This window comes from Mytilus californianus, unplaced genomic scaffold (genome assembly GCF_021869535.1).
Source record: "Mytilus californianus isolate M0D057914Y unplaced genomic scaffold, xbMytCali1.0.p SCAF_3, whole genome shotgun sequence".
Classification (NCBI taxonomy): Eukaryota; Metazoa; Mollusca; class Bivalvia; order Mytilida; family Mytilidae; genus Mytilus; species Mytilus californianus.
The window spans coordinates 108,471,551-108,494,419 of record NW_026262679.1 but is presented as its reverse complement, the minus strand read 5'-3'; the positions used below and the strand labels follow the sequence as shown (position 1 = coordinate 108,494,419).

Here is a 22,869-nt window from a genome sequence, read left to right as displayed (position 1 = left end):
TATTTTGATTTTTTCTCTCTATCTACTCTCTTCTTTTGAAAAAAATGCAAAAAAGCTTAAAAATCATCATTCATGAAATATAACTCTTATTATAAGGAGTTGGTTGACAATTTCGGTCATGTTGACTTATTGTGCTGAACATTTTTGTTATTTATTGTTTCTTTTTATCTATTATAGTTTCTGAAAAAAAAACCACACTATATAAAATGGGTAGAAATCATTTTACAAGGGAAACAACTCCTCTAGGGGTAATAGATGATTTCAAATATGTTGACTGATCTGTAGATATTATTTTTCTGAACATTTAGCTATAAAGTGTTGCTTCCTATCTATTATGATTTTTACAAAAATACATAAAATAGGTAAAAGGTATAAAACCACTAATGCATAGCCCCATTGCTTTCTATGCTAAATTCTGCAATTTCAAGCATTAATTTCTACTTTGTCTGAAGTTCAAATAAAGTGGCACTCGTTTCCTTTCAAAACTATACCTTACCCTGACTTGTGCTGAAAAATTCAACATACTTTTGATTGCATATTAGGGCGTACTGGTTCCCGGAAGTTTGACAGTACACACACAGGTACTTCCGATCTGAACAAAAGGCAAACAGCAGCAAATATGCCCTCCTCTTATAACTTTATGTACTTTTTTATTATTCAAAAGAAACTTCAACAAGGGTTTTACAGTGATCACAAGTCCCTAAGCTTTCATTTAATACCAAAACTATCCAAATATTTCACCTATTGACAAAGATACAGCTATGCGTAGGAACTATTTTGTTTTAAATATGTACTACTTTCGACCGGGCCTGAATTAGTGGTTCTATACCAAAATAATTATTCAGGAAGGAATAAAACTAACATGTTTGCTTTCTACAGTTTCTCTCTATCTATTATGGTTTCTGTAAAAATAAGCAAAATCACCTGTCAAGAGGTCAATTGACGATTTGGCATTGTTGATTTACTAATGTCTAATAGATCTTATTTTGCTGAACATTTTTGCTATAAACAGTTTCCCTCTATTTATTATGGTTCTTGCAAAAGTGTGTAAAAATCATTTTTTGAGGGTAATTACTCCTATAAGGGTCCAAATGACGAGTTTTGCTATTTTGGCTTATTTGTAGATTTTAGTTTGCTAAACATTTTTGCGTTTACAATTTCTATTTTTTATAATATATGTAAATAAACAAATTTTAAAAATCAATAAAAACGTGTATTAATTGAATACTTCAATAGTATTTGTTCTAATAAATTTATCGTAAAATACATCATTTTCAGCTCACCTGACCTTCAAGGCCATGTGAGCTTTTGTCATCACTTGGCGTCCGTCCGTTCGTCCGTCGTCGCAATTTGTTGTTGTTGTTGTTGTTGTTGTTGTTTGTCTTTTGGTCGTTTTCCATTTTTTGCAATGGCATTGTCAGTTCATTTTAGACTTATGAGTTTGAGATGTCTATATGGTTGTATGTTCACATTGTTTCAATCAATTTATGTATTAGAAGTTTTCAACACTGCGTGATGATATGATTGCAGATCAAATTGTACATGTCCAAGTAGCAGGATCTGATACTATTACTGTATTAGCTCCTACAAACATAAAAATCCATACTTGTCACTTTTTAATGTAAATCCAGGACTGCATTGATATCTATATGCAAAAGTTTAAAGGAGGTAGACATTGATTTTAAGTTTATGTGTCAGAAAATGAATCGAGATGCAATAAAAAATATTCTCAGGACTAAGATACACACAAATAATGTGCAAAATATATTTTTTGATCGCTTCCATTAATTCAAAAACAAAATTTAAACAATGTCGCTCGCTTGAATATAATTCCTTCCATTTTTTTTTTAATTATTAAAAATACATTGTAACTCGCCAAAATAATTTTTTTTTCGGCTCTTGAAAACTAAATTTTGGAGAAAAAAAAATCAAAAATAAATTGATCATTCGTTATTTCACTCCTCTTGTTGACAGTACTTCAAAGAACAAGAAATTATTTTGGTGTGGCATTGGAGTCTTCTGTGTGAATGCATATAGCTTAAACTTTTGGTCCATACAAACATATCATTTAGTCTGAAGGAAGAAAGTCTTTATATCAAGGCCCTGGGATCTTTTCTAAAACAATATTACGACTAAAATGGACTGCAGATTACTTACTCTCAAGTTGAAAAAGTACGTACGAATATTTGTTTCTCGAAATATTTTGTGTAATGAGCCACAGAACTTACAGCTTTGTTAAAATAGTTCTTTTTTTTGAGGGGGGTCGATGTTAATACAACTGAACATCTATTATTCTTTCGAAGAAATTTTTTTGTGTTATTTTATATCATAAAGCATATTTGTAGAAAATTCCTATAATCTGCTCTGCAATACACTTTTATTTTATGGAAAGAGTATATATATAATAATAATTAATCATGTACATTTGAAATTTGCGTAAAATCATTGTTATTGATAACCAGTGACAAATACGATAAAGAATTGCGGCAAGTCAAAATCAACAACATATTGGGTACGCACACCTAATCTGTTTTGAATTCCATCCTAGTGTTTTTACTAATTCAATATCAGTAACGATTTTGGAAGCAAGTCATACATACTTGTTGTTTGGTACGATAATAGAGTTTAATTTGAAAGAATTCCGATTGCAGAAAGATAGAATAACTTAAGGAAAAACATTCAATAGCTTTTAATCCAGAATTCTTTGACATGCTATGATACTTAAATGTGCCTGGCTTCTTCTATGCTACAATGTTTTTATTATTGTGGACAAGTTCATTTATATACAAATTATCTATTTGATATTATTCCCAACTTTGTACTTCGTTTATATCTATTTACTCTATATTATAATGATCTTACTATATTGAACATATTTTTGTATTATATGGTTCAATGAATCCAAATACTCTATCTAGGTTCTTTGATATTTACTCACCACTGGCTATTGGACAAATTACTTTTCTTAATTGTTGTTTTATTTGGTTCTGGCCAGTTTGACAGTTCACCTTTTGACTATATATACTGTAATTTTTAACTATATTGTCAATGCAGAATAAGTAACACCAGAAACAACACTATGAGCCGTAGCCAGCATTATAAGGTATTTATAGTTTAAGGGTTTTTCAAAAGGTCTATGGTTAAAAGTTTTTGTCTTAAATATTTTATTTAGTTTCATTTACTTTGCTAATTGTATTTCAAACTTTATATTTTCTTTTTTACCTGTAATAAACTTTCAATGTTGTATAGTATTTTATTGAGACGTATGGTCAACTTACTTTAGTGAACAGTTTTCATTATCATTAATTAACAAATTGTATACATTCAGAGTTGTCATTTAACTAGTTTTGCATTATTATTTATTTGCAATAGTGTAATTAAACATAATATACATTATTTGCTACAAAATGATATATTCATATGCATTTATTTGTAAAGTTATATTTATTTGTCATTATCTGTATATTTCAGATCTGTCGTTGCCTTCTTTATAGTATATAATAAAGTATTTGAACGTTCTGCATTCAATTCATCTATGCCTTATACCACCTGGTCACATAATCAATACCTGAGTTTTCAAATTACTATCCTAACTTATTCAAACAGTAAGTATTACCATTATACGTTAATTGGTGAATAACAAGGACTGTCTTTTATAACTTCCATGTCTGTTGATGAATACATTGATTATCAATATGACATATTAAACAAGAGGCTGTCTCACTGGGACCAGAACAGCTATCCCGTTTCATGTCATTTAAAGGTTTCTATAAACTAAGCTAAGCATTGAGTATTCTCAAATAACGGTTGTATATAAAGTCAGTTTCACAGATAATCATTAACCGGAATCGAAACTACACGTTCAACAGGGGGAATGTAACAATTAGAGCGCTAACTTCATTGATTTAGTGATTTTATCTAATATCAGCCCACAACACTCTGTTCAGAAAGTAGTTTGAGTTGCTATACAATATGGCAAGTAAGCATAGAATCACCATACATGTTTCGGGTTTAACGTTTAAAGTTAGAAGGGATTTATTACTCGAGAAACCCAAGACATACCTAGGATGTATAGCTATGAAGACTAGTTTTAGCGAAGAAGATTCTGACATATGGATAGATAGACCTTTAGATTGTTTCCAGGCCGTTTTGAATTTCTATCAAACTGGTGAATTCCATATGCCATCAACTATTTGTCCAAAGGCATTTAAAAGAGAACTTGACTTTTGGCGCATCTCGTACACTGATTTAGAGGACTGCTGTCTTTATAGATATCTTCAGTTTATGGATGATATGGAAAAAAATCCAAATTTTTGCAGCAGCAAGCCAAATTAGAAATAGGAGACGACAATGGCAAAAGAAGAGTTCGGTCTAAAATATGGAGCATTATAGATAACAGAGAAACATCAATAGGAGCGAAGGTAAATTACTTACGGTAATTAAGTCATTATGAAGCTAGTTTAGAATTTTTTAAGCGCTTTGGACGCATGACATTTATAAAGTGTTGTGTTCATTTTTTTGGCATTACGTCGATACATGTACCTCTGCTGGTGGACTATAAGTCCCTAATGGTATCATCTGCTCAGGACTCAGTACTTCGGTACGGACATGATTTATATCAAACCTTTCAAAAATTGTCCTTTAAAAATTTAGAATTAGAATTTATACAGAAACTAAGGTTTCAAATCCCTCCGGCAAAGCTGACCTTAGATGGATTGGACTATCATTGTATGTACATTTTATTATTCCGCTATTGAGAATTTCAAAGGGGAGGATTGAGGATTGAGATAAAATAATACATAAACCCCTACACAATCATGTTTATGTGCCTTTCCCAGGTCAGGAATCTCGTCAATTTGTTTTATTTGCTGTTTTGACTGTTTTTATGAGATTAAGGGGGAATTTGACTGATTGTGTATGACAGATCTCTGAAAGTTTCTGTTAAATTACTTCACAACTTTTCTAACGTCTGGACGATGTAGAGCTTAAGATTTTGTGAAGACATATGTCCATTTAAAAAAAACCTATGTTAATCTCTCTTTTCTTCTTTCTTTTTTGTTTGTTTGTAAGTGTTTTTACAAAAAAAACAGGTTAAATTAAATATGAAAAACTGCCTGACCACAAAAATGTTTTGTTAGACATGTTGTTACAAAATACTTTTTTGATCACGGCTGTTCAGCTTACCTTTAGATATTAATTATAGGATTTCATAATGAGACAGCTTTCATAAACATTTATATGTACACGTGTATACATATAGTTATGCTTCCATAAATGCATGACGTTTGTTGGCAACAATATATGTAAGACAAAATTTAATAACGATTATTTATATGTTTTTGAAAACGAGTGTAGATTCTCGACACAATCTCTTCAGAGGATGATAGCCTTGAGACGAGATGTAGCTGAGAAATTTCATCGAGTTTGAATAATAATAATAATTAAAAATGAAAAGGGATTAAAAAGATGAAGGATTCATGGATAAATCAGCCATTTTATAATGAATGGTTTTAATCTGTATAGTTGTTCTCAAAATTGCACAAGATCGGGTATTCCTGTACTTTTATAACTTTGCTGTATAAAATCTTCGAAGTACAACTACCGATATTAGAATGTGGGAAATATTATTTCATATAAGCAGATTCAGTTCTTTGAACTTTCATTTAATTCGTTATTATTATTTGGTGCAGATGAACGATCTTAAATATAATAGTTCCTGTTCAAAGTATTCACTACTGAAGTATGAAAGATTTCGGACAGATGGTCTTAAAAAGGTACGCGTTCAAAGATGTAATTTTACAACAATAAGTATAAAATGGCGAAATTCCAATAAATCCTACAAAAATGGACAAATCATAATTGCGATAAATTATGTCAATTACATATTATAATACACAATATCATTTATATGGAAGCATTCGAACATAGTGTCTCAGAGGAGAAACGTTCAATATACCTTTCAAATTATACGTTACTAAATGATTTCCCTGGGAGAGGGTTGCTAATTACAAGTAAATTTTAACGGGCTCCATCATGATTTGGTTGGCCGTTATTGAATATATGTTTCACAATTAACCAGACTTATATCCCACTTATCATAGCTTTAATACTGAGGATTTTTCTGAACGTAACTTGTCAACGAGTTTGTTCTATTGATTATCAATATGACGGATGCCCAAATTGGAGCTTGAACTGCCAATTCCCCGTGACAAATTAGTTAGCCTATATTTTTTAAGGATGTTGCTTTTGGTTTATTTTCAGTATTATCTTGTATGATAGTCAGATATATTGTGTTCTTGGTTGCGTTCTTGTTTATACTTAGTTATGAAAACCTGTGTTTACATTTCAATGATTCGATCATGTCTAAGGGTACAGTGGAGTCCCCTGAATTCACATGTACCGAGGTTTCCTAAATTTGGAAATACCTAAGGTTTAAACAAAAGATATTCACTAATCTGCTGTTGTATGATACTTTATCACCAGTTCTGATACATCAATTGATTTAACACTAGTAATAAGATGGGTTTGTATAGTGGAACTGGAAAGCTCCTGAGTTCATACTTTAAATTAAGTTCACCCTCCGTTTTACAGGTGTTCGTGTTGCTCAATCTTTTTTCTCTGTGTTATTTTTCTGGCTGTTTGTCTGTTTTCGTATTTGCCTTACAATGTCATGGTGCTTTGGTCGATTTCTCATGTCTGTTTTCGTATTAGCCTTACAATGTCATGGTGCTTTGATCGATTTATCATGTCTGTTTTCGTATTAGCCTTACAATGTCATTGTGCTTTGATCGATTTATCATGTCTGTTTTCGTATTTGCCTTACAATGTCATTGTGCTTTGATAGATTTATCATGTCTGTTTTCGTATTTACCTAACAATGTCATGGTGCTTTGATCGATTTATCATTTTTGACTGCCACCTTTTTATATTTTCCCTTCTTTTCACAAGAAATTACTATGCTACAATGTATCAGAAATGGCCTAAGTCCCATACCTCTTGCAAAAGCGTCAAATCAAAACGTTTGGTCAACTGCACAAAATCAAAAACAATCTTATGAAGTATGAAAACTTTCCGAAGAAAATGTCCCAGAGGAGTAATGTAAGCATGGTGTCATTATGATTCTACAGGCCAAAAATAGCCAAAGTCCTGTTTTATCTGCAAACATATAAACTGTCAAATCAAACTTGCGGTACAGAATGGTCAACTTTAAGTGGTGACAATGGTATCAAGTAGGAAGCATCTGGGGATATTGGATTTTAGATGAGTTATGTGATACAGATGGACATACGAATTCGAATCTCGCGTTGTTGTAAGGCCCAGCTTAAGAAAATCCCATAAGATGTTCTAACTGGTACACAGGCAAAATTGGCTCACGTGAATTTCACACGAATCTCACATGAATTTCACATGAATCTCACATGAATTTCACATGAATCTCGCATGAAATTCACGTGAAAAATTTCACGTGAGATTCACCTCAAACTTGCCCTCACATGAAATTCACATGAAAATTTTCATGTAAATTTCACGTGAATTGAGATTCACATGAATTTTTTCACATGGATTTCACGTTTTTCTTTGCGCAAAAAAAAAAATATGATATCCTCATGGTTTTAATTAAATTTGAAAATTTAGATGTTTTTTGAACTGCTTTATTTTAAAAATTCACGTGATTTTCGTGTGAAAAAAATTCATGTGATTTTCACGTGAAATTCACATGAGTTTCACGTATAAGCTCGTTTGATGTGAAATTTACGTGAATTTCACGTGAGATTCACATGAATTCAAATTCACGTGAAATTGATGCGAGTGGAATTTGCCTGTGTACATGAATGAATATAGCACATAAACCTTTCCCTATTTATTTCGACTTGTTGGTTATTATAAAAAGAAGTACATGCAATAAAAATCAGTTCAGAAAAAAACACATAACTCTAAAATGAGGTTGCTATTATTGACAATTGATAAACAGGTATTGTAAATTAAAAATTAACGCGTACATTTTGGGTCCCGGTAAAGTGAGAAACGGAACAGGAACGAAACAGAGCGAAACGAAACGAAACATGGCGAAACGAAACGAAACACAGCGAAACGAAACGAAACACGACGAAACGAAACGAAACATGTAAATTGAGAGACGAAACACTACGAAACGAAACAAAATCTGTATTTTGAGGAACGACATATAGAAAATCTTCCTGACGAGATATGTGCATAGCCGAAGACACCGAACATTCCATTCAACTTTGAAAAAATTACTCGTCATTTACATTGGTATCTTCGTGCATTAGTTGCAATTAGTCAACTTGTTTTGTTAAATGTTAGGCTTAGGTGCGTCAGCTATGCTACAGAGCCTGTTCTAATATCAAGGCTTCTTGTCACGTGCAACAATGAGGGAACATTGAAATTAGAATAGCTGTTACTGGGGATCGTCTGAATATCAGCCTCATACAAAATTGGCCATTCTTATCTTTGTGACTAGGATTTTTATGTACCGCCTACGGTAGTGGGGCATTATCTTTTCTGGTCTGTGCTGTCGTCCGTCAGTCCGTCCGTCCAATACTAGGTTTATTCTGTTTGTTAAGATAGATTAAATCACAATAGAGTTGTGTTCATGTCAACTTGAAACACATGTTCATTATGACATGTTCTTTTTGAAATGTATGCCAAAATAGGAATTTGAACCATAATTTGCAATTCAATGAACATGCAAATTTGATATTTTAAGCGAGTCATACTGTCCTATGGATACTTAACACATGACATGAGTAAAATCTCTTTGTTCTTACTGTGCTATAATCTGGATAATGCACAGCAAAGGTTTGCATTTACTACCTCAGATATACTGCACAGTTCAAAAGTACTCTTACCTTTAGGGGCGGACCCTCGATTTTGAAAGGAGTGTAATTTCATATAAAATTTTAAAAATATCACCGAGTGTACATGTAGTGACAATAAAAAAGAAGATGTGATATGATTGCCAATGAGGCAACTCTCCACAAGTGACCAAATGACATAGTAATTAACAACTATAGGTCACCGTACGGCCTTCAACAATTAGCAAAGCCCATATCGCATAGTCAGCTATAAAAGGCCCCGAAATGACGTACAAATGTAAAACAATTCAAACGATAAAACTAACGGCCTAATTTATATACAAAAAATGAACGAAAAACAAATATGTAACACTTCAACAATTGACAACCACTGAATTACAGGCTCCTGACATGGGACAGGCACATTCATACAGAATGTGGCGGGGTTAAACATGTTAGCGGGATCCCAACCTCCCCCTAACCTAGGACAGTGGTGTAACAGTACAACATAAGAACGAACTATAAAAATCAGTTGAAAAAGGCTTAACTCATCAGATGGATACAAATAACATACATCTAACAAAAACAGAGTGGACGTGGGCGGGTACTTGTATATCCCAACAACAAAAAGACACTAAGTACTGATCTGAGAGTACTCGAAGTTACTGACAGCTAGTTCAAAGCCACTAACAAGTAATAAGAAAATCATGCATCTAAGACTAAATTATCAATCTGTACACATCCAACATCCAATGGATTTAGTGTACAGACGTCATAAACAGTCAGAGGAAAAACACGACCGTGTGTAATGCCAAGATACAGGTATCGACAGATTGTAGATCCATGAATGTGTATATGAATTATATAGCAATAATATTTAGTTTGCTTTTAATTTACTGACAACAAAGTCAATATTGATACCAAGAAAACAATTTTCAATGATCTAATTACAGTGTTGCATTGGTAACCTTTTAGAATAAGTTTATTTCACGGATCGACAAGTTTACCAGGATCGTTTCTAAATTTCCGGGCACGGTAAACAACATTTCCATAAAAATTAGGATGTGCTATCCCATTTGAACTTCAAAACCAAATCTTTATATCTATGGAAGAATTAAGTAAAGGTTTTAAGTAATTTGTGGTAACGAAATCCCTGGCTTAATATTTACCAGTAATACATAGATTACGTTCGTTAAAATCTAAAACGTCACAACAGACACGGGCATAGCGAACGAGTTGTGAAATTCAAACACCATAAGATGGTGCCAATGGAACATCACCATCCAAAAAGGGAAAAATAACAATCGGGAACGAAAAATCGTCCCTTTTGTCGTAAATTTCGGCAGTATATTTAGAAAATTCTTGATTTTTTAACGAAAAAATATCATCAAGATAAAGGTAAGTGTTGTTGGATTTATCAGTTAAATGCAATTTTGACGGGTCTTTACTTAGTGTGGTCATAAACTATGATTCATAACAGTACAAAAACAAGTCTGCTATTAAAGGGGCGCAATTCGTGCCCATTGAAATACCTACAACCTGTCGATAAACTTTGTTGCCAAAACGTACATAAATATTATCAAGAGGAAATTAACAGCTTCAATCATCTCATCCCACCTCCAGTAAGTATTTCTAGCATATTTACCTTTCACATTAAAGAAGCAGGCTTTAAATGAATTGCAGCAAATATATTTACATTCAGATTTACCAAACGACCATTTAATTAAATAAGAAAACTTTTGTTTGATAAGATTGTGTGGAGGTGTAGTGTAAAGAGTAGAAAAGTCAAAACTGTCAACAGAATTCAAAAGACCATCAAAAACATCTAATTTATTTAAATCATCCATTTTTTTCACTCCAAAATAGACGATTTTATGCTAAAACATGATATGTTTTCCACTCAAAGGGTGGGACATAAAATATTTTATAATATTTTGTGTACAATGTACATCTGAAATCAGTGTTTCCCAGTCAAACCAGATAATAATATTTTTTTTGTAATATCTGCCGAAAAAGAAATGTATTTTAGAATATCCAAATAAATAAAATCTGATTTGGATTATAGTTTCGTGCTCAATGGAATTAATTACGACTATTTAGATATGTATGCCTTTTAAGTTTTGGGATCGAATTTAATGAGGAACATATTCAAGTTTGTATCAAAGCAGGTTTGGGGGATAAGCTAGAGATCAATCAGATTTTGTTTAGAAGCGACATGTCTTTAAAATTGATACAGTAAAAAAAATGGAGGGAGGGGAAGTTAAAGATTGAAAAGTGTAACATTATTTTCTGTTTACATATTAATATTTTTAATTTAGGTACATCTCCACATGGGAAGGTCGACTATTCATATGTATTATATATTGATAGAAACAAGTGTCTGTGTACATCTCTCTTTGGTTCATCTTCCTAGAATTATTGGGGGAAAGAAAGACAATTAATCTATACACAATAACCAGTTTAGTTATGATTTTTCATGCACCGATTCAAAAGTACAATCAACGGAACTAAAACTGTATGAAATGTAGGTTACACGTCAATAAGACAGCAACCAAACGACAAGAACAAACTAAGGACATCTAGAAGGCAACTTATAGTATAATTTCAACAATATATAGGTGTCTACACAATATGTCCATTTCTAATTCGTCACTATAACATATTCTAGTTTGTACTATTCGTTTCTTCTTTGTTTTTAAGTTTCAAAGATTTTTTATTATGGCAGTCCATGACCATGATAACATTCTTCTTCTTTCATTTTGTTGCAAATCAGGCAAGAAATAATCTCGTTTAATACAAGTTCAATTCATATAAACCTTTTAAACTACTTACAACAGGTACCATCGACTTCAACTGTATGGACATGCCGTATGTACTTCGTAACTTATCTTTTGAAAATGTGGTAGATACTATACATAGTAACACGCGTCTGTCAAAACGAATAACAAAACACAATATTCGGTACCGTAAGTTTATAAAAGAAAGTAGAACATGACGAGTCGAACATACAATATTGTATGAATAAAAGGAGAAAATTGACTGTGCTCCAGTACCACTTTAGATCACAAGGTCACGATTGAAAAATGCCTCGGGTCACCAGGTCACTTTTAAGCAAACTATTCAGTTCTAAACTGATTTGATTCTCGGTTTAAACATTTTAAAGGTCACATGTACTTTCAAAAGAGACGTCAGGTCGCAACGTGGTCAATCCCCTCTTTGACGTCCCAGGTCGGACTTGACAATGTTGTAGCCACATATAGGGTGAATGCATCCAACTTGAACATTTGGATCCTACTACCTAAAGTTATGTATGGCAAAGTGTCCATACCATTTACATATTTTGGCTATGGTTATTTCACTTGGGATACGTACATGTAAGTGTTTCATTCATGAATCAAATACCTTTCTTGGCACAAACTCATAAACAATAAATGATAAAAACCTATTGCAGATTATTGCATATACAATGATATTAACAGACGTGATCGAATGAAAAGTTATACATACTAATATATCATAATATTATTAATGATAACAATGTGTGGGACTATAAAGCACAGAAAAATACAAAGCACAATAGAACTGGTATGTAATGCGTTCTTTCTAGTGCGGCAATCAGTGAAGTTAATCCCAGTGTGTAATGTGTGTTCGAATAAACCGTTAATCACACGTTCTCTTTGGATTAAACGAGATCTTTTGTATTCATATATAAAAAAAAAGCAGAAACAGATCCAGAGTTTAAGGAAAGGGGGAGGCATAATTGTCCAAAAAGATAAACATACCACCAATGTTGTTTTTTTGACGATTTTTAAGCAAACGATTAGATGATATCAATCAAAAGGACCCTCTAAACCCACATTGATCTTCGGCTATGTCAGGAAGATTTTTTATAGGTCGTTCCTTGAAATACAGATTTTGTTTCGTTTCGTTGTGTTTCGTTTCTCAATTTACATGTTTCGTTTCGTTTCGTCGTGTTTCGTTTCGTTTCGCTCTGTTTCGTTTCTGTTCCGTTTCTCACTTTACCGGGACCCATACATTTTTTTCTGATGATGTTCTATACTTATTTAAACTTTTTTTTTGTATTAATAAAATCGACGTATTAAGTAGGCTTTTAATTTAAATCATTTAAAATTAACAGTGACTTGCATTAAAATTGCTCATGTATGTATACATGAAATTATTTGCAGAAAAATGTAATACTTTGTCATTTCACTTAAATATACAAAATTGTGCAAATTTCTTTTTCAAAGCAATTCGTTTGTTTATTTTGTAGATATTTCTGTTCGTTGGAATTAGTTTTGTTCTAGCATCTGCAATAACAATGTCAATCAACACATTGCCACAGCACAGACGGTTCCTGACACCTTGTGAAATGCAAAAATTCTACCAAGACGACTATAACAACTACGTAGAAGAAGAAATTCAATTTTTGTCGGTACCATGTAATCATATAAAAATTTATGATGATCGTATTGAAGTAAAAGACGTAGAAGGAAATTTTACTAAACCTGATTCCCTGCCAACACTTACAATTAAAAATGAGGCATTTATGACGGTTGAATATATTACAACTGCTTTTTTCACAGTTGAGCTGTTTTTTCGCTTACTGTGTTGTCCAAGCTTGAAAGTATATTTTATGTCTTGGATTAATTTAGCAGACATTATATCCCTTATTGCTGGTTATATGACTATAGTTGTGTACGCCATAACCGAGAATCATCAACAAATAGTAATAAAGGACGTATTGGAACATCTGCAAGTCTTACGCTTACTTCGTCTTGTGCGTTATTGCCAAAATTTCAGTACAATCCAAGTCCTGAAATTTTCAATGAAACAAAATTTTCGAGATCTCTTGGTACTGCTTTTGTACCTAGGAATAGGTATTTTAATCTTCGCAAACATTATTTACCTAGTTGAGGATAATTCCAAGATAAATAACATTCCCCAGGCATGGTGGCTCGGGATAATAACCATGACGACGGTAGGATACGGGGACGTCACACCAGTTACTCCGACAGGAAAAGCTGTTTGTGGAATATGTGCAATAGGTGGGGTTATTTTGATATCGGTTATCCTACCCATCTTCGTTGATTCCTTTCTTTCACTTTATGGGATAGCACAACTCAATTTAACAGCATATCGAAAACAATCAAACGGTGTAATTGTCAAAACAGGGAATGCAAAAGTGACGCCACAAAAAATACCAACTCTTAGCTGGGAGTAAATCTTTATATATGGGACTATAAGGTGCTAGGGCTGTCTTAAACTTGCAGTGAGGTGATAGTTTTTTTTGCTTCATGTTGAAGACCTCAGTATGACTTTGAGATGAAGAACAGCAATAAAAGCGCTGTTCCTTTGCATTTTGTGTGTTTTTTGCTGTGCATGTACTGATTTTGTGTCATGGATAGATACACCATATCCTTTGTTTTCTACTATGTATATTATTGTTAACTGCTGGTTAAAAGCGGACTTTTTGAATTATTATGTATAAGCCCATATGCGCAATTAATTTCAGGTAGGCGATAACAGTAACATTTTCTTGTAGTCCATTGTTCATGCAGCAAACTTTAATGACTATGATGAGGTTTTTTTCAAGCTCAGACATTTTCACCAATGTGGTTTAATTGGGGTACCGTATGAGATTAAATTTCCATGATTTAACAAACAGATATGTGAACAATTACAGGTTAACGTATGGCCTTCAACAATGAGCAAAGACCACTATTAAAGGCCACGGGAGAAAAAAACATGTTTGTGAGAGCTCAACCCCTCCCTCTCCGACCAAACCATATACAGAGACAGTGATATAACAACACAACATAAGAACAATCTAAAAAAATAATGAGTTTGAAAGGGCTTAACTCATTAGATAGTTATCAAGCACACAAGAAAATAAGACAAAAAGCACTTGCAGTTTACTTCAAGCTACATGTAGTTCAAAACCAAATTGATAGTCTTTCGGAGGACGTGTTTTACAACAAACAATCGAAGTTCCCAAGGGTTCCAACTGTGCTCCCTTTCTAACCGATTTGTTCCTTTATTCATCTTAGGCAGACTTCATACAGGAGATTCGAAGGAAGAATAAAAAGAAGCCAACATTATCCTTTAACTTCACGTTCCGCTATGTAGACGATGTCCACTCACTGAATAATTCAAAGTTTGGTGACTATGTTGAACGCATCCGGCAATTATATCGAACTTGAAATAAAGGATACAACATATATAGTTTAGTCTGCGTCATAACTTGACTTACATCTAGAAATTGACAATGAGGGTCGGTTGGGAACAAAATTTTGCGACAAAAGAGATGATTTCAGCTTCCGAATTGTGAGCTTTCCATTTCAATATAGCAACATTCCAGCAGCGACTGCATACAGAGTATATATCTCCCAGAGCTTGGATCTCATATTATAATTTCCTTGATAGTGGATTGCTGCTTACAAGGAAGCTATTTAACCAAGAGTTCTAAGTGGTGAAGTTGAAATAATCCCTTCGAAAATTTTACAGACTCCATCGCGAGTTGGTTGACCGTTATGGAATATCTGTTTCACAGATGACGACGGATGTGTTGCAATTGTCGTTACCACAAACTCGTCCTCTATTCTCCGAATTTGACCTAACAAAGTAGACCTATAAAAGTTTATATTTCAGCAATGAATCAGGGATACCTTTCAACTATATTTGTTTTTTATTCTCCCAGTTATATTCTCTTGTCCAGGATAAATGATCATTATTATTGAAGCAACAACATGGTCGAAAATATTCCGGATTCCAGCTGTTTCATATCCTTTCTATCTACAATGTAATGGAGTCGTGTAAAATTTCCCCAAATGTTTCTTTCTCAAATAACTCTCTAGATATCTTGTATATGATCGACCCCCAGTCATAAGAACATACAACTATCGATTCAAACACATCATTATTCGAGGAATATCATTTTTCGTGGATTTCGTGGATACAGTTGATCTATGAATTTAAATGTTCAACGAATTACAGATTTTCTATAGGCTTGCAGACTTTTGGAAAACCACGAAATCAAATATCCAGGAAAATACCATTTTTCCTTAACCCACGAAGATTGTACCAACGAAAGATAAATGAATCCACAGTACTAAATAAGAAAAGAATTAATAAATTGTGGAAATGGCATATATACTAGTACTCAAGTTATTACACGTAGAAAGTTGACAGCCGCAGTACTTCTCTATTTTTATAACAAGATTTTGCCACCTGATATAATTGTTTACTGTATTGTTATCACATACAAATGAAATTAATCTAGGTCATATCATAGACAAATAAATATCACCAGGACAATATACCAGTTCTTTGATTTTTATACAACACAATGGCCTTAGATTTAACTACTATTATTGTATCAAAAACAGTTGAATAAGGTAATTCCCTGTTTGATCATTATACTTTAGTCTCCATTGTTTATGACATGAATATCTAACATATTAACCTGAGATCATGATTTCGTTAAACTTAAAAAAAATAGATTAACCTTTGTGCAAGCCGCCTATGGTCAACAACCCACGTGCAACCACCATGACCAATGTTTTGCATTCTTTACATTCGGATGTATCTACACTAATCATTACTTCTTATTATAAAACCAACCTTTACCAGGAGCAAAACAGACAAACATACGTGGAAACTGTATACCACTACTTCTGTACAAGGAAGGGGGTACGGTAAAAAATAGACCATTAAACATCAGGTAAATAAAAAAACAACAGCAAACCATATTATTTTAAGGAGCACCGTTCGAGAAGAGCATTATTTAATTCAATACGTATTATTCTAATTAGAAAAAATATTTATAAATGTCTGTTTTTAGAAACAGGAATCGACAACTTTAAATTCGCCATGTGTTGCCCTTTCAAACGGATGCTGATTTTTATACTTCTTTGTCAAATATGCACGATTTTCTCCAGGAAAGAAAAAAAATATGCTAAATTGATAAATAAAAAGTGTCCTTGAAACTTCAGATAAAAAGTATAAGTTATTTCTTTGAGCGGTAACGGTTGAATGTTTTCACAAATCAATATTTTGTTACAGACAGTCAGATATTTTAGCAGTGGATATAACAACAGTATTCTCTGTTAAAGGCAAACATTAACTACCTAACGGTTTTATAATTAATTTCTATTCTTTGTATTTAACATTCGATATTTGTTTTAGTTTTAGTGTGCAGATTTTATTTTGAAGTTCAAGTATAGAGTCACTGAATAAATCAATGAAATTACAATGTCATTAAAGTAGGAATTCTAATATTGCATCTCTGACAGCTTACATTGATCCCTCCCGATTCAGTTATAGGTACACTTGTAGTAGTTTAGACTGAATATATACTTACTAGAACTTAACAGTTTTTTCGGTTTAATATCAATGTGTGCAATATTATTCTGCTTCTGATAAAAGTTCTTGTTTAACGAATGCCCGCTGTAGTAGCAGATTTTAAAAAGAGAGGCCATATTTTGGGTAAGTACCTATGACTTACCGGATACAGGAAAATATGCTTTATTATAATTCCAAAATTGTAGGCGAAAATCCCCATCACTACGAATAAAACATTTTCCCTGCCTTTTGATACTGCAAAATATGAATTATGACAAATATTAATACTAGTAATCCTTTAATTTTTGTGCCGAACCTAATGCAAAATTCGCAATAAAATATATATTTGCCAGGTCTACATGTACAGGTCTCCAGATTCTGTAATAAAGGATTTCAATGTAAGAAACGCCAAGAATTTCTTATGTGCATATTAATGCTTAAACAGTAGAGGAAGAATAGGGAACTTCTGTCGAGTGTTCTAGTACTCGAAGGTGGGTCTGGTGTCAAATCACGAAGGAAATAAAATTCAATTCGACTTAAAAATATGTGAAAAAGTTCGTTGTATTATCAAATGTCGAAACAAATTTTAAAAAAATATATGTGTTTGTCAAAATAATAAGTTTTCATAAATACTGCGCACAAAGATAACGAAAAAACAGTAAGTTTTAAGAAAAATTAATACAAAAAGGCGACACATAGCCAAATTTGAGTCTTTGAAAAACAACTGTCATATCCCTTACTGGGTACAGGCATTTCGGAAGAAAAATGTTTGGTCAAACATGGTTTTATAGCTAACAGAAAAGGTAGGTAAGAAATCAGGTTACACATTATATTGCTCATGACAAATCAGGTAATACATTATTGCTCGCGATGGGATAAGATCGATGGAAATCCATTCTGTTCTCTTCTTTGTATAGCACCACATAGTGTGTCATGTCTCTTCCCTCATATCGCTAACTGCTAAATATATCAAAACAATTAAGATATCCACCCATTAACCATAAAGATTATATATATTTTTTTACCATGACAACACCTTTCCAGTAGAATATGTTTGTTGTGCCTTTGCTATACAGTAACGACTTCCGTAGATGAAAAGGAGATATATGCTCAAACCCATTGCACCAGTTCCTTTTTTCTTTCTTGATAAATAGGGATTTGAAAATTTTATAGCAACTTTCATTCAAGATTGTATCAATTTTATATAATCAGCTCTTTTTGAACATTTCATGATTCATCAATAATCTAAAGTGTTTCGCTGTTTTGAGGATATGAAAAGAAAACGAAATTATTAAAATACGAAAACAAGGACAATGGATAATATAGAGACTTTAAGTTAAGATGATGATGTGGTGGTTAATTAAAAAAAAAAAAAACAAAACAAAACAAGCCTTAATTTCTGTTCTTATCAAGTAAGCGCACTCTAAAATCGATTTAGAATTAATCAGAACCCCTCCATAATTCAAATATATTTTGAAAATCCGGAATATAGAAACGAACAAAATTGATTTTTTTCCTAGTTCGTAAAGAAAGTAAATCACAAATTGTGAACGGAAACTGTTTCAATTATGATTCATTTCCCGTCACGAGCATATATATAATGCATTTCATGATTGTCACAATCAATTATGGCTAAAAACATCAAAATGCTAACTTCTCTGAAATTATCCGAACATTTTCTATGAAACAAAAACGATTAACATTTAAGTCAATTTGCTTTTTATGATGGATATTTTTGTCGACGCGTGCGCTAGAGGTTTCACTCCTAAAACCAATGAAAATTGGTCTGTTTTCATTGAATTTGGTAGAAAATTGAACTTTATGCTAATTAGAACGTAATAAAAAAGAGACCAATTTCCTATTCAGACATTGTTTTAACTATGATGTTTCATGATAATATAACTTGAAATTTTATTTGAAATTAGATAGAATTGGGGGTCATAAAAGTGTTACTTATTTTGAATTCTGAAATGGAAAAGAAGGCATACTATGCTGTATTAATTTGTGACCTAAAATCCCTACACCCTTTTGACAATACTAAAGAAAAATAATGCATTTTAATTGCTGTTTTTCATCTGAAAGTCACATTGAGGCCTTCAACACGGTGCATAAGCTTACACCTGATTACAAGTTCTTGCATCAAATTGAGCGGACATTCTTTGCAAGATGTCGACAAACAGCATAACATCTAAGCATTGAAGCACACGGATGTAAGGAATACACGTAGCGGAAGCTGCCGTATCGCTTCAAAGTTCGAAACGACCTTAAAATTCTTTACTACTTATATATAACACGTACATTGCATCGGTGCATGAAACACACACATTCCAGAATAAAAACAAATTACATAACGTAGCTGTAAGAATATAATATCATAACCTTAAGATGATGACACTGTTTTGGCCTCTAAACAGCACTTTCATGTTATTTCGTGTTACGAAATGTAAACTTTGAAATACACCGTTGTTTACGGTAATAGAATACATATGCATTTTTTACATTCATTACACATATTTTCTTATTTTCGAGACATTGAAAAAAAAATTCTGCCGAAGTATTGGTTATGAAAAAAAAAAATGTAGGTGATACGTTAATGATACAGCAACCCAACGACAGAAATAACAAAATGACATCTAGAGGGCATTATACTATCTTCAACAATAGACAAGACTGGTGTCTATAATACGTCCAGCTCTATAAATCATCTCAAGTTTATAACAAATGTTGAAAATCTTAACTGAAACAATCAGAGATCTGTCTTCATCATCACATTCAAAATAAAAAACAAAAAACAAAAAACATTAAGATAGGACATAAGCCAATCACTGACGAGGTTCCTGAATTGGGACAGACACGGCATTAACTTTTTTATCTGAATCCTGGTCCCCCTTTTAATGTTGATCAATGTACTAACAAAACAGGCATAAAGGAACATAGAAATAAAAAAAATTAGTATTTGTAGTTACATTAAAAGAGAAAAAAAAACATGGTGTATTTTTACATAACGTGATACTTATATGTCTCCGTCTGTGTAAGCTTATATAACGACCTTGGTTTTTGGACGATTTTATAAATAGGTCCCGACCAACATTTATCGCTTAACTTATCTCTTGACCTATCAATTGTACGGCCTAGATGTTAAAGCAATAACAATGTCATTAAACTTACTACTATCTTTATTTGGAGTTCTTCTGATTTGCCAAAATGGTGAGTAAAAATGTCCAATAAAAGAGTAAAACTCAACTTTTAGAGCCACTTTATGATGCAAAGTTTCCAAGATCAGTCACTGTGGTTCATATCTAACATACGTTCTTGGTTCTTTTTGTTTAAATTCAGAAAGCACAAAACCTTACTGCAGCTGGTTAGAAAAAAAAACAGTACTTTAGAATCAATGTTTGTAAAACCAACAAACACAAACAACTAAAACAAAAAACAAAACAAAAACTATTACATCGAAAAGTTACAAGTCCGTGATCTTTTTTTCTCAAAAATAGTTTTATGATTTAGTAATGTCCTGAATAACTTTGACCTGGACATATCACCGACGTCATAATGAATGAACCAACGTTGATAGGTTTGACTCGAACTTATCAAGTCATCTTCTGGTTTGCTGGTGATACAAAGAAAAACACTTGTAAAGTTTTTATCATGCAAAATACACAAATAAATCCGATAAATCGATTTTCAAATTTTCATCATATTTATTTTGTAAGATATCAGCTGCTCGACACAATTTGAAGTCTGTTTGGACTCGTTCGCTGCGCTCACTCGACAAAAAGCTTCTCACATTGTGACTCGCATCTGATATTTTAAAATATCAATAAACAGACAACCCGGAACCTACATGAGTAGTACTGTTTTGCTCATATTTCACACGTTGTTTGTCACCTTTCTTCGTCCGTATTTTTTCCTAAATTTAAAAAGCGGTTTTTGGTTTTTTTTTATTAATCTTTTATTTTACGGGGTATATATATATATATATATATATATATATATATATATATATGACAGGAATTAAACTTTGTGTTTTTTGCTCGACACATTATTCTTAAAAATATAGATTATGTTTAATACCTTTATTTAAGTGCAAGCCGATTGTCCAAATGGATTTACTCGACATGATGACTCTTGTTACAAAGCTATCAGAATCCGAGCAACGTGGGCAGAATCAACTGTGAGTTTTTATTTTTAAAGGGAGCCGATAATTGAACTCGGATAAGAAAGTAATCTTGTAGGAAAAAAACACTAAAAATATTTCTATAGTTTGATTATGTCAATATTAATAATAACTAGAAAAAAACCGCGCGAGCGCGGCTTGAAGACTACTTGAAATACACAGCTTGGGTTCGTATTTCTCAAACTGTTTTTATGCACTGATGCATTATGTTGATAGTTTTTATTAGTTTGTCAGTTCTTCTTCCATAAGAGTTTAAATGTCCAATTAGTAGCTTCTGTCTCGGTGTTATACATTTGCTCCTTGAACGGAGGAAATAACTCAGAGAAGAAGAAGACAACCTAGAAAACTGATGATAAAAACATTTCTCAGTGTAGCTGGTTTGTAGTATTTCTTTTATTTTCGAAAGGTGCGAGTCAAGTTCTGTCTCTGTGTGATACGGGTGCTCCAAGAACGCAGGAAATAACTCAGAGAAGCAGAAGACAATCTCTGATGATTTAAAACATTTTAGTATTTTTTTTTCGAGTGGTGCGAGTTCTGTCTCTGTGTGACACGGGTGCTCAGAGAAAGGAGGAATTCACTAAAAGAAGAAGAAAACAATCTAATGATTAAACACATTTCTTCGAGTTTGTTATATTTCTTTTTTTTTGAGTGGTGCGAGTTTGATAAAGCGATGCAAGTTGTAATAATTAGTGAGAGTGTTTGAGTGGTGCGAGTTGGTCGTGGGCCAAGTTGTCAAGCAGTACGTCGACTGAGCATGCGCGAAAGCGTATAAGACACGGATCGATAACGGTCCCCGAATTTGGATATTTTCTCAAAAATTGGCGTTTTCTGTGGAAAACAGATTTTTTCAAAGACAAATTTAGGAAGTACAAAACACTATATTTATACGTCATATCACAAATATTTCCGACTTTGTATGGTTTCAGAAGAGTTGCGGCTCAATGAAATCGGTCTCTTCCTTTAGTAGTATAGAAGCTACTATTTTCAAGATAGTCTGTTGCACCCCGTTTTATTATCATTACATTTATTTTGTGTTAAATGTTTATTGGTGGTCTCACGCACATACATGCATTTAGTGTAAGAGTTAAAGAGTCCAGGCTATGGCAGATTCAAACCAGACTACAAAAAATAATACAGAGAACCTGCTCAAACCAAACCCATTTTGTTAAAAAAAAAGAAGAAGAAACTGATTAAACAGGTGGCTTTTTTACTTAATATTGTATTACATGTTCCAGTACAAAATTCATTTTTTTTAAAAAGTGTCCGGATAACGGGTTCGGCTTAGTTAGGTTTCACACAAGGAGTTAAGGAGTAAGAGCAGACCTGGTCATAGGGGACTTATGAGTATCATTAAATAAATTATCCATTTCAGTTAATATTTAATTTTTTATTTTAATTTTTTGTTCATTTAGATGATTGATTGCTTACCAATTGCTAACGCGATATTCATTTTACGCAAACATATTTACTACAACTAGTTTTAGGTCTTAAAACTTGCCTTATTTTTCATCTATAATTCTTGACCGGTATAGG

General features: G+C 32.7%; 1 protein-coding gene across 1 annotated transcript; it reads left to right on the top strand.

Moving 5' to 3' along the window:
* Window positions 1-3,855: 3,855 nt before the first annotated feature.
* On the top strand, window positions 3,856-16,125 carry LOC127735744 (potassium voltage-gated channel subfamily A member 10-like). The gene is made up of 2 exons (XM_052246030.1): window positions 3,856-4,421; window positions 13,090-16,125. The coding sequence occupies exon 2, from the start codon at window positions 13,138-13,140 to the stop codon at window positions 14,038-14,040; it is 903 nt and encodes a 300-aa protein (XP_052101990.1). The 5' UTR covers window positions 3,856-4,421; window positions 13,090-13,137; the 3' UTR covers window positions 14,041-16,125.
* Window positions 16,126-22,869: the final 6,744 nt, after the last annotated feature.

Excerpts from the sequence above, each read along its gene's own strand:
- LOC127735744 (XM_052246030.1), top strand. The coding sequence starts at position 13,138 with ATGTCAATCAACACATTGCCACAGCACAGACGGTTCCTGACACCTTGT.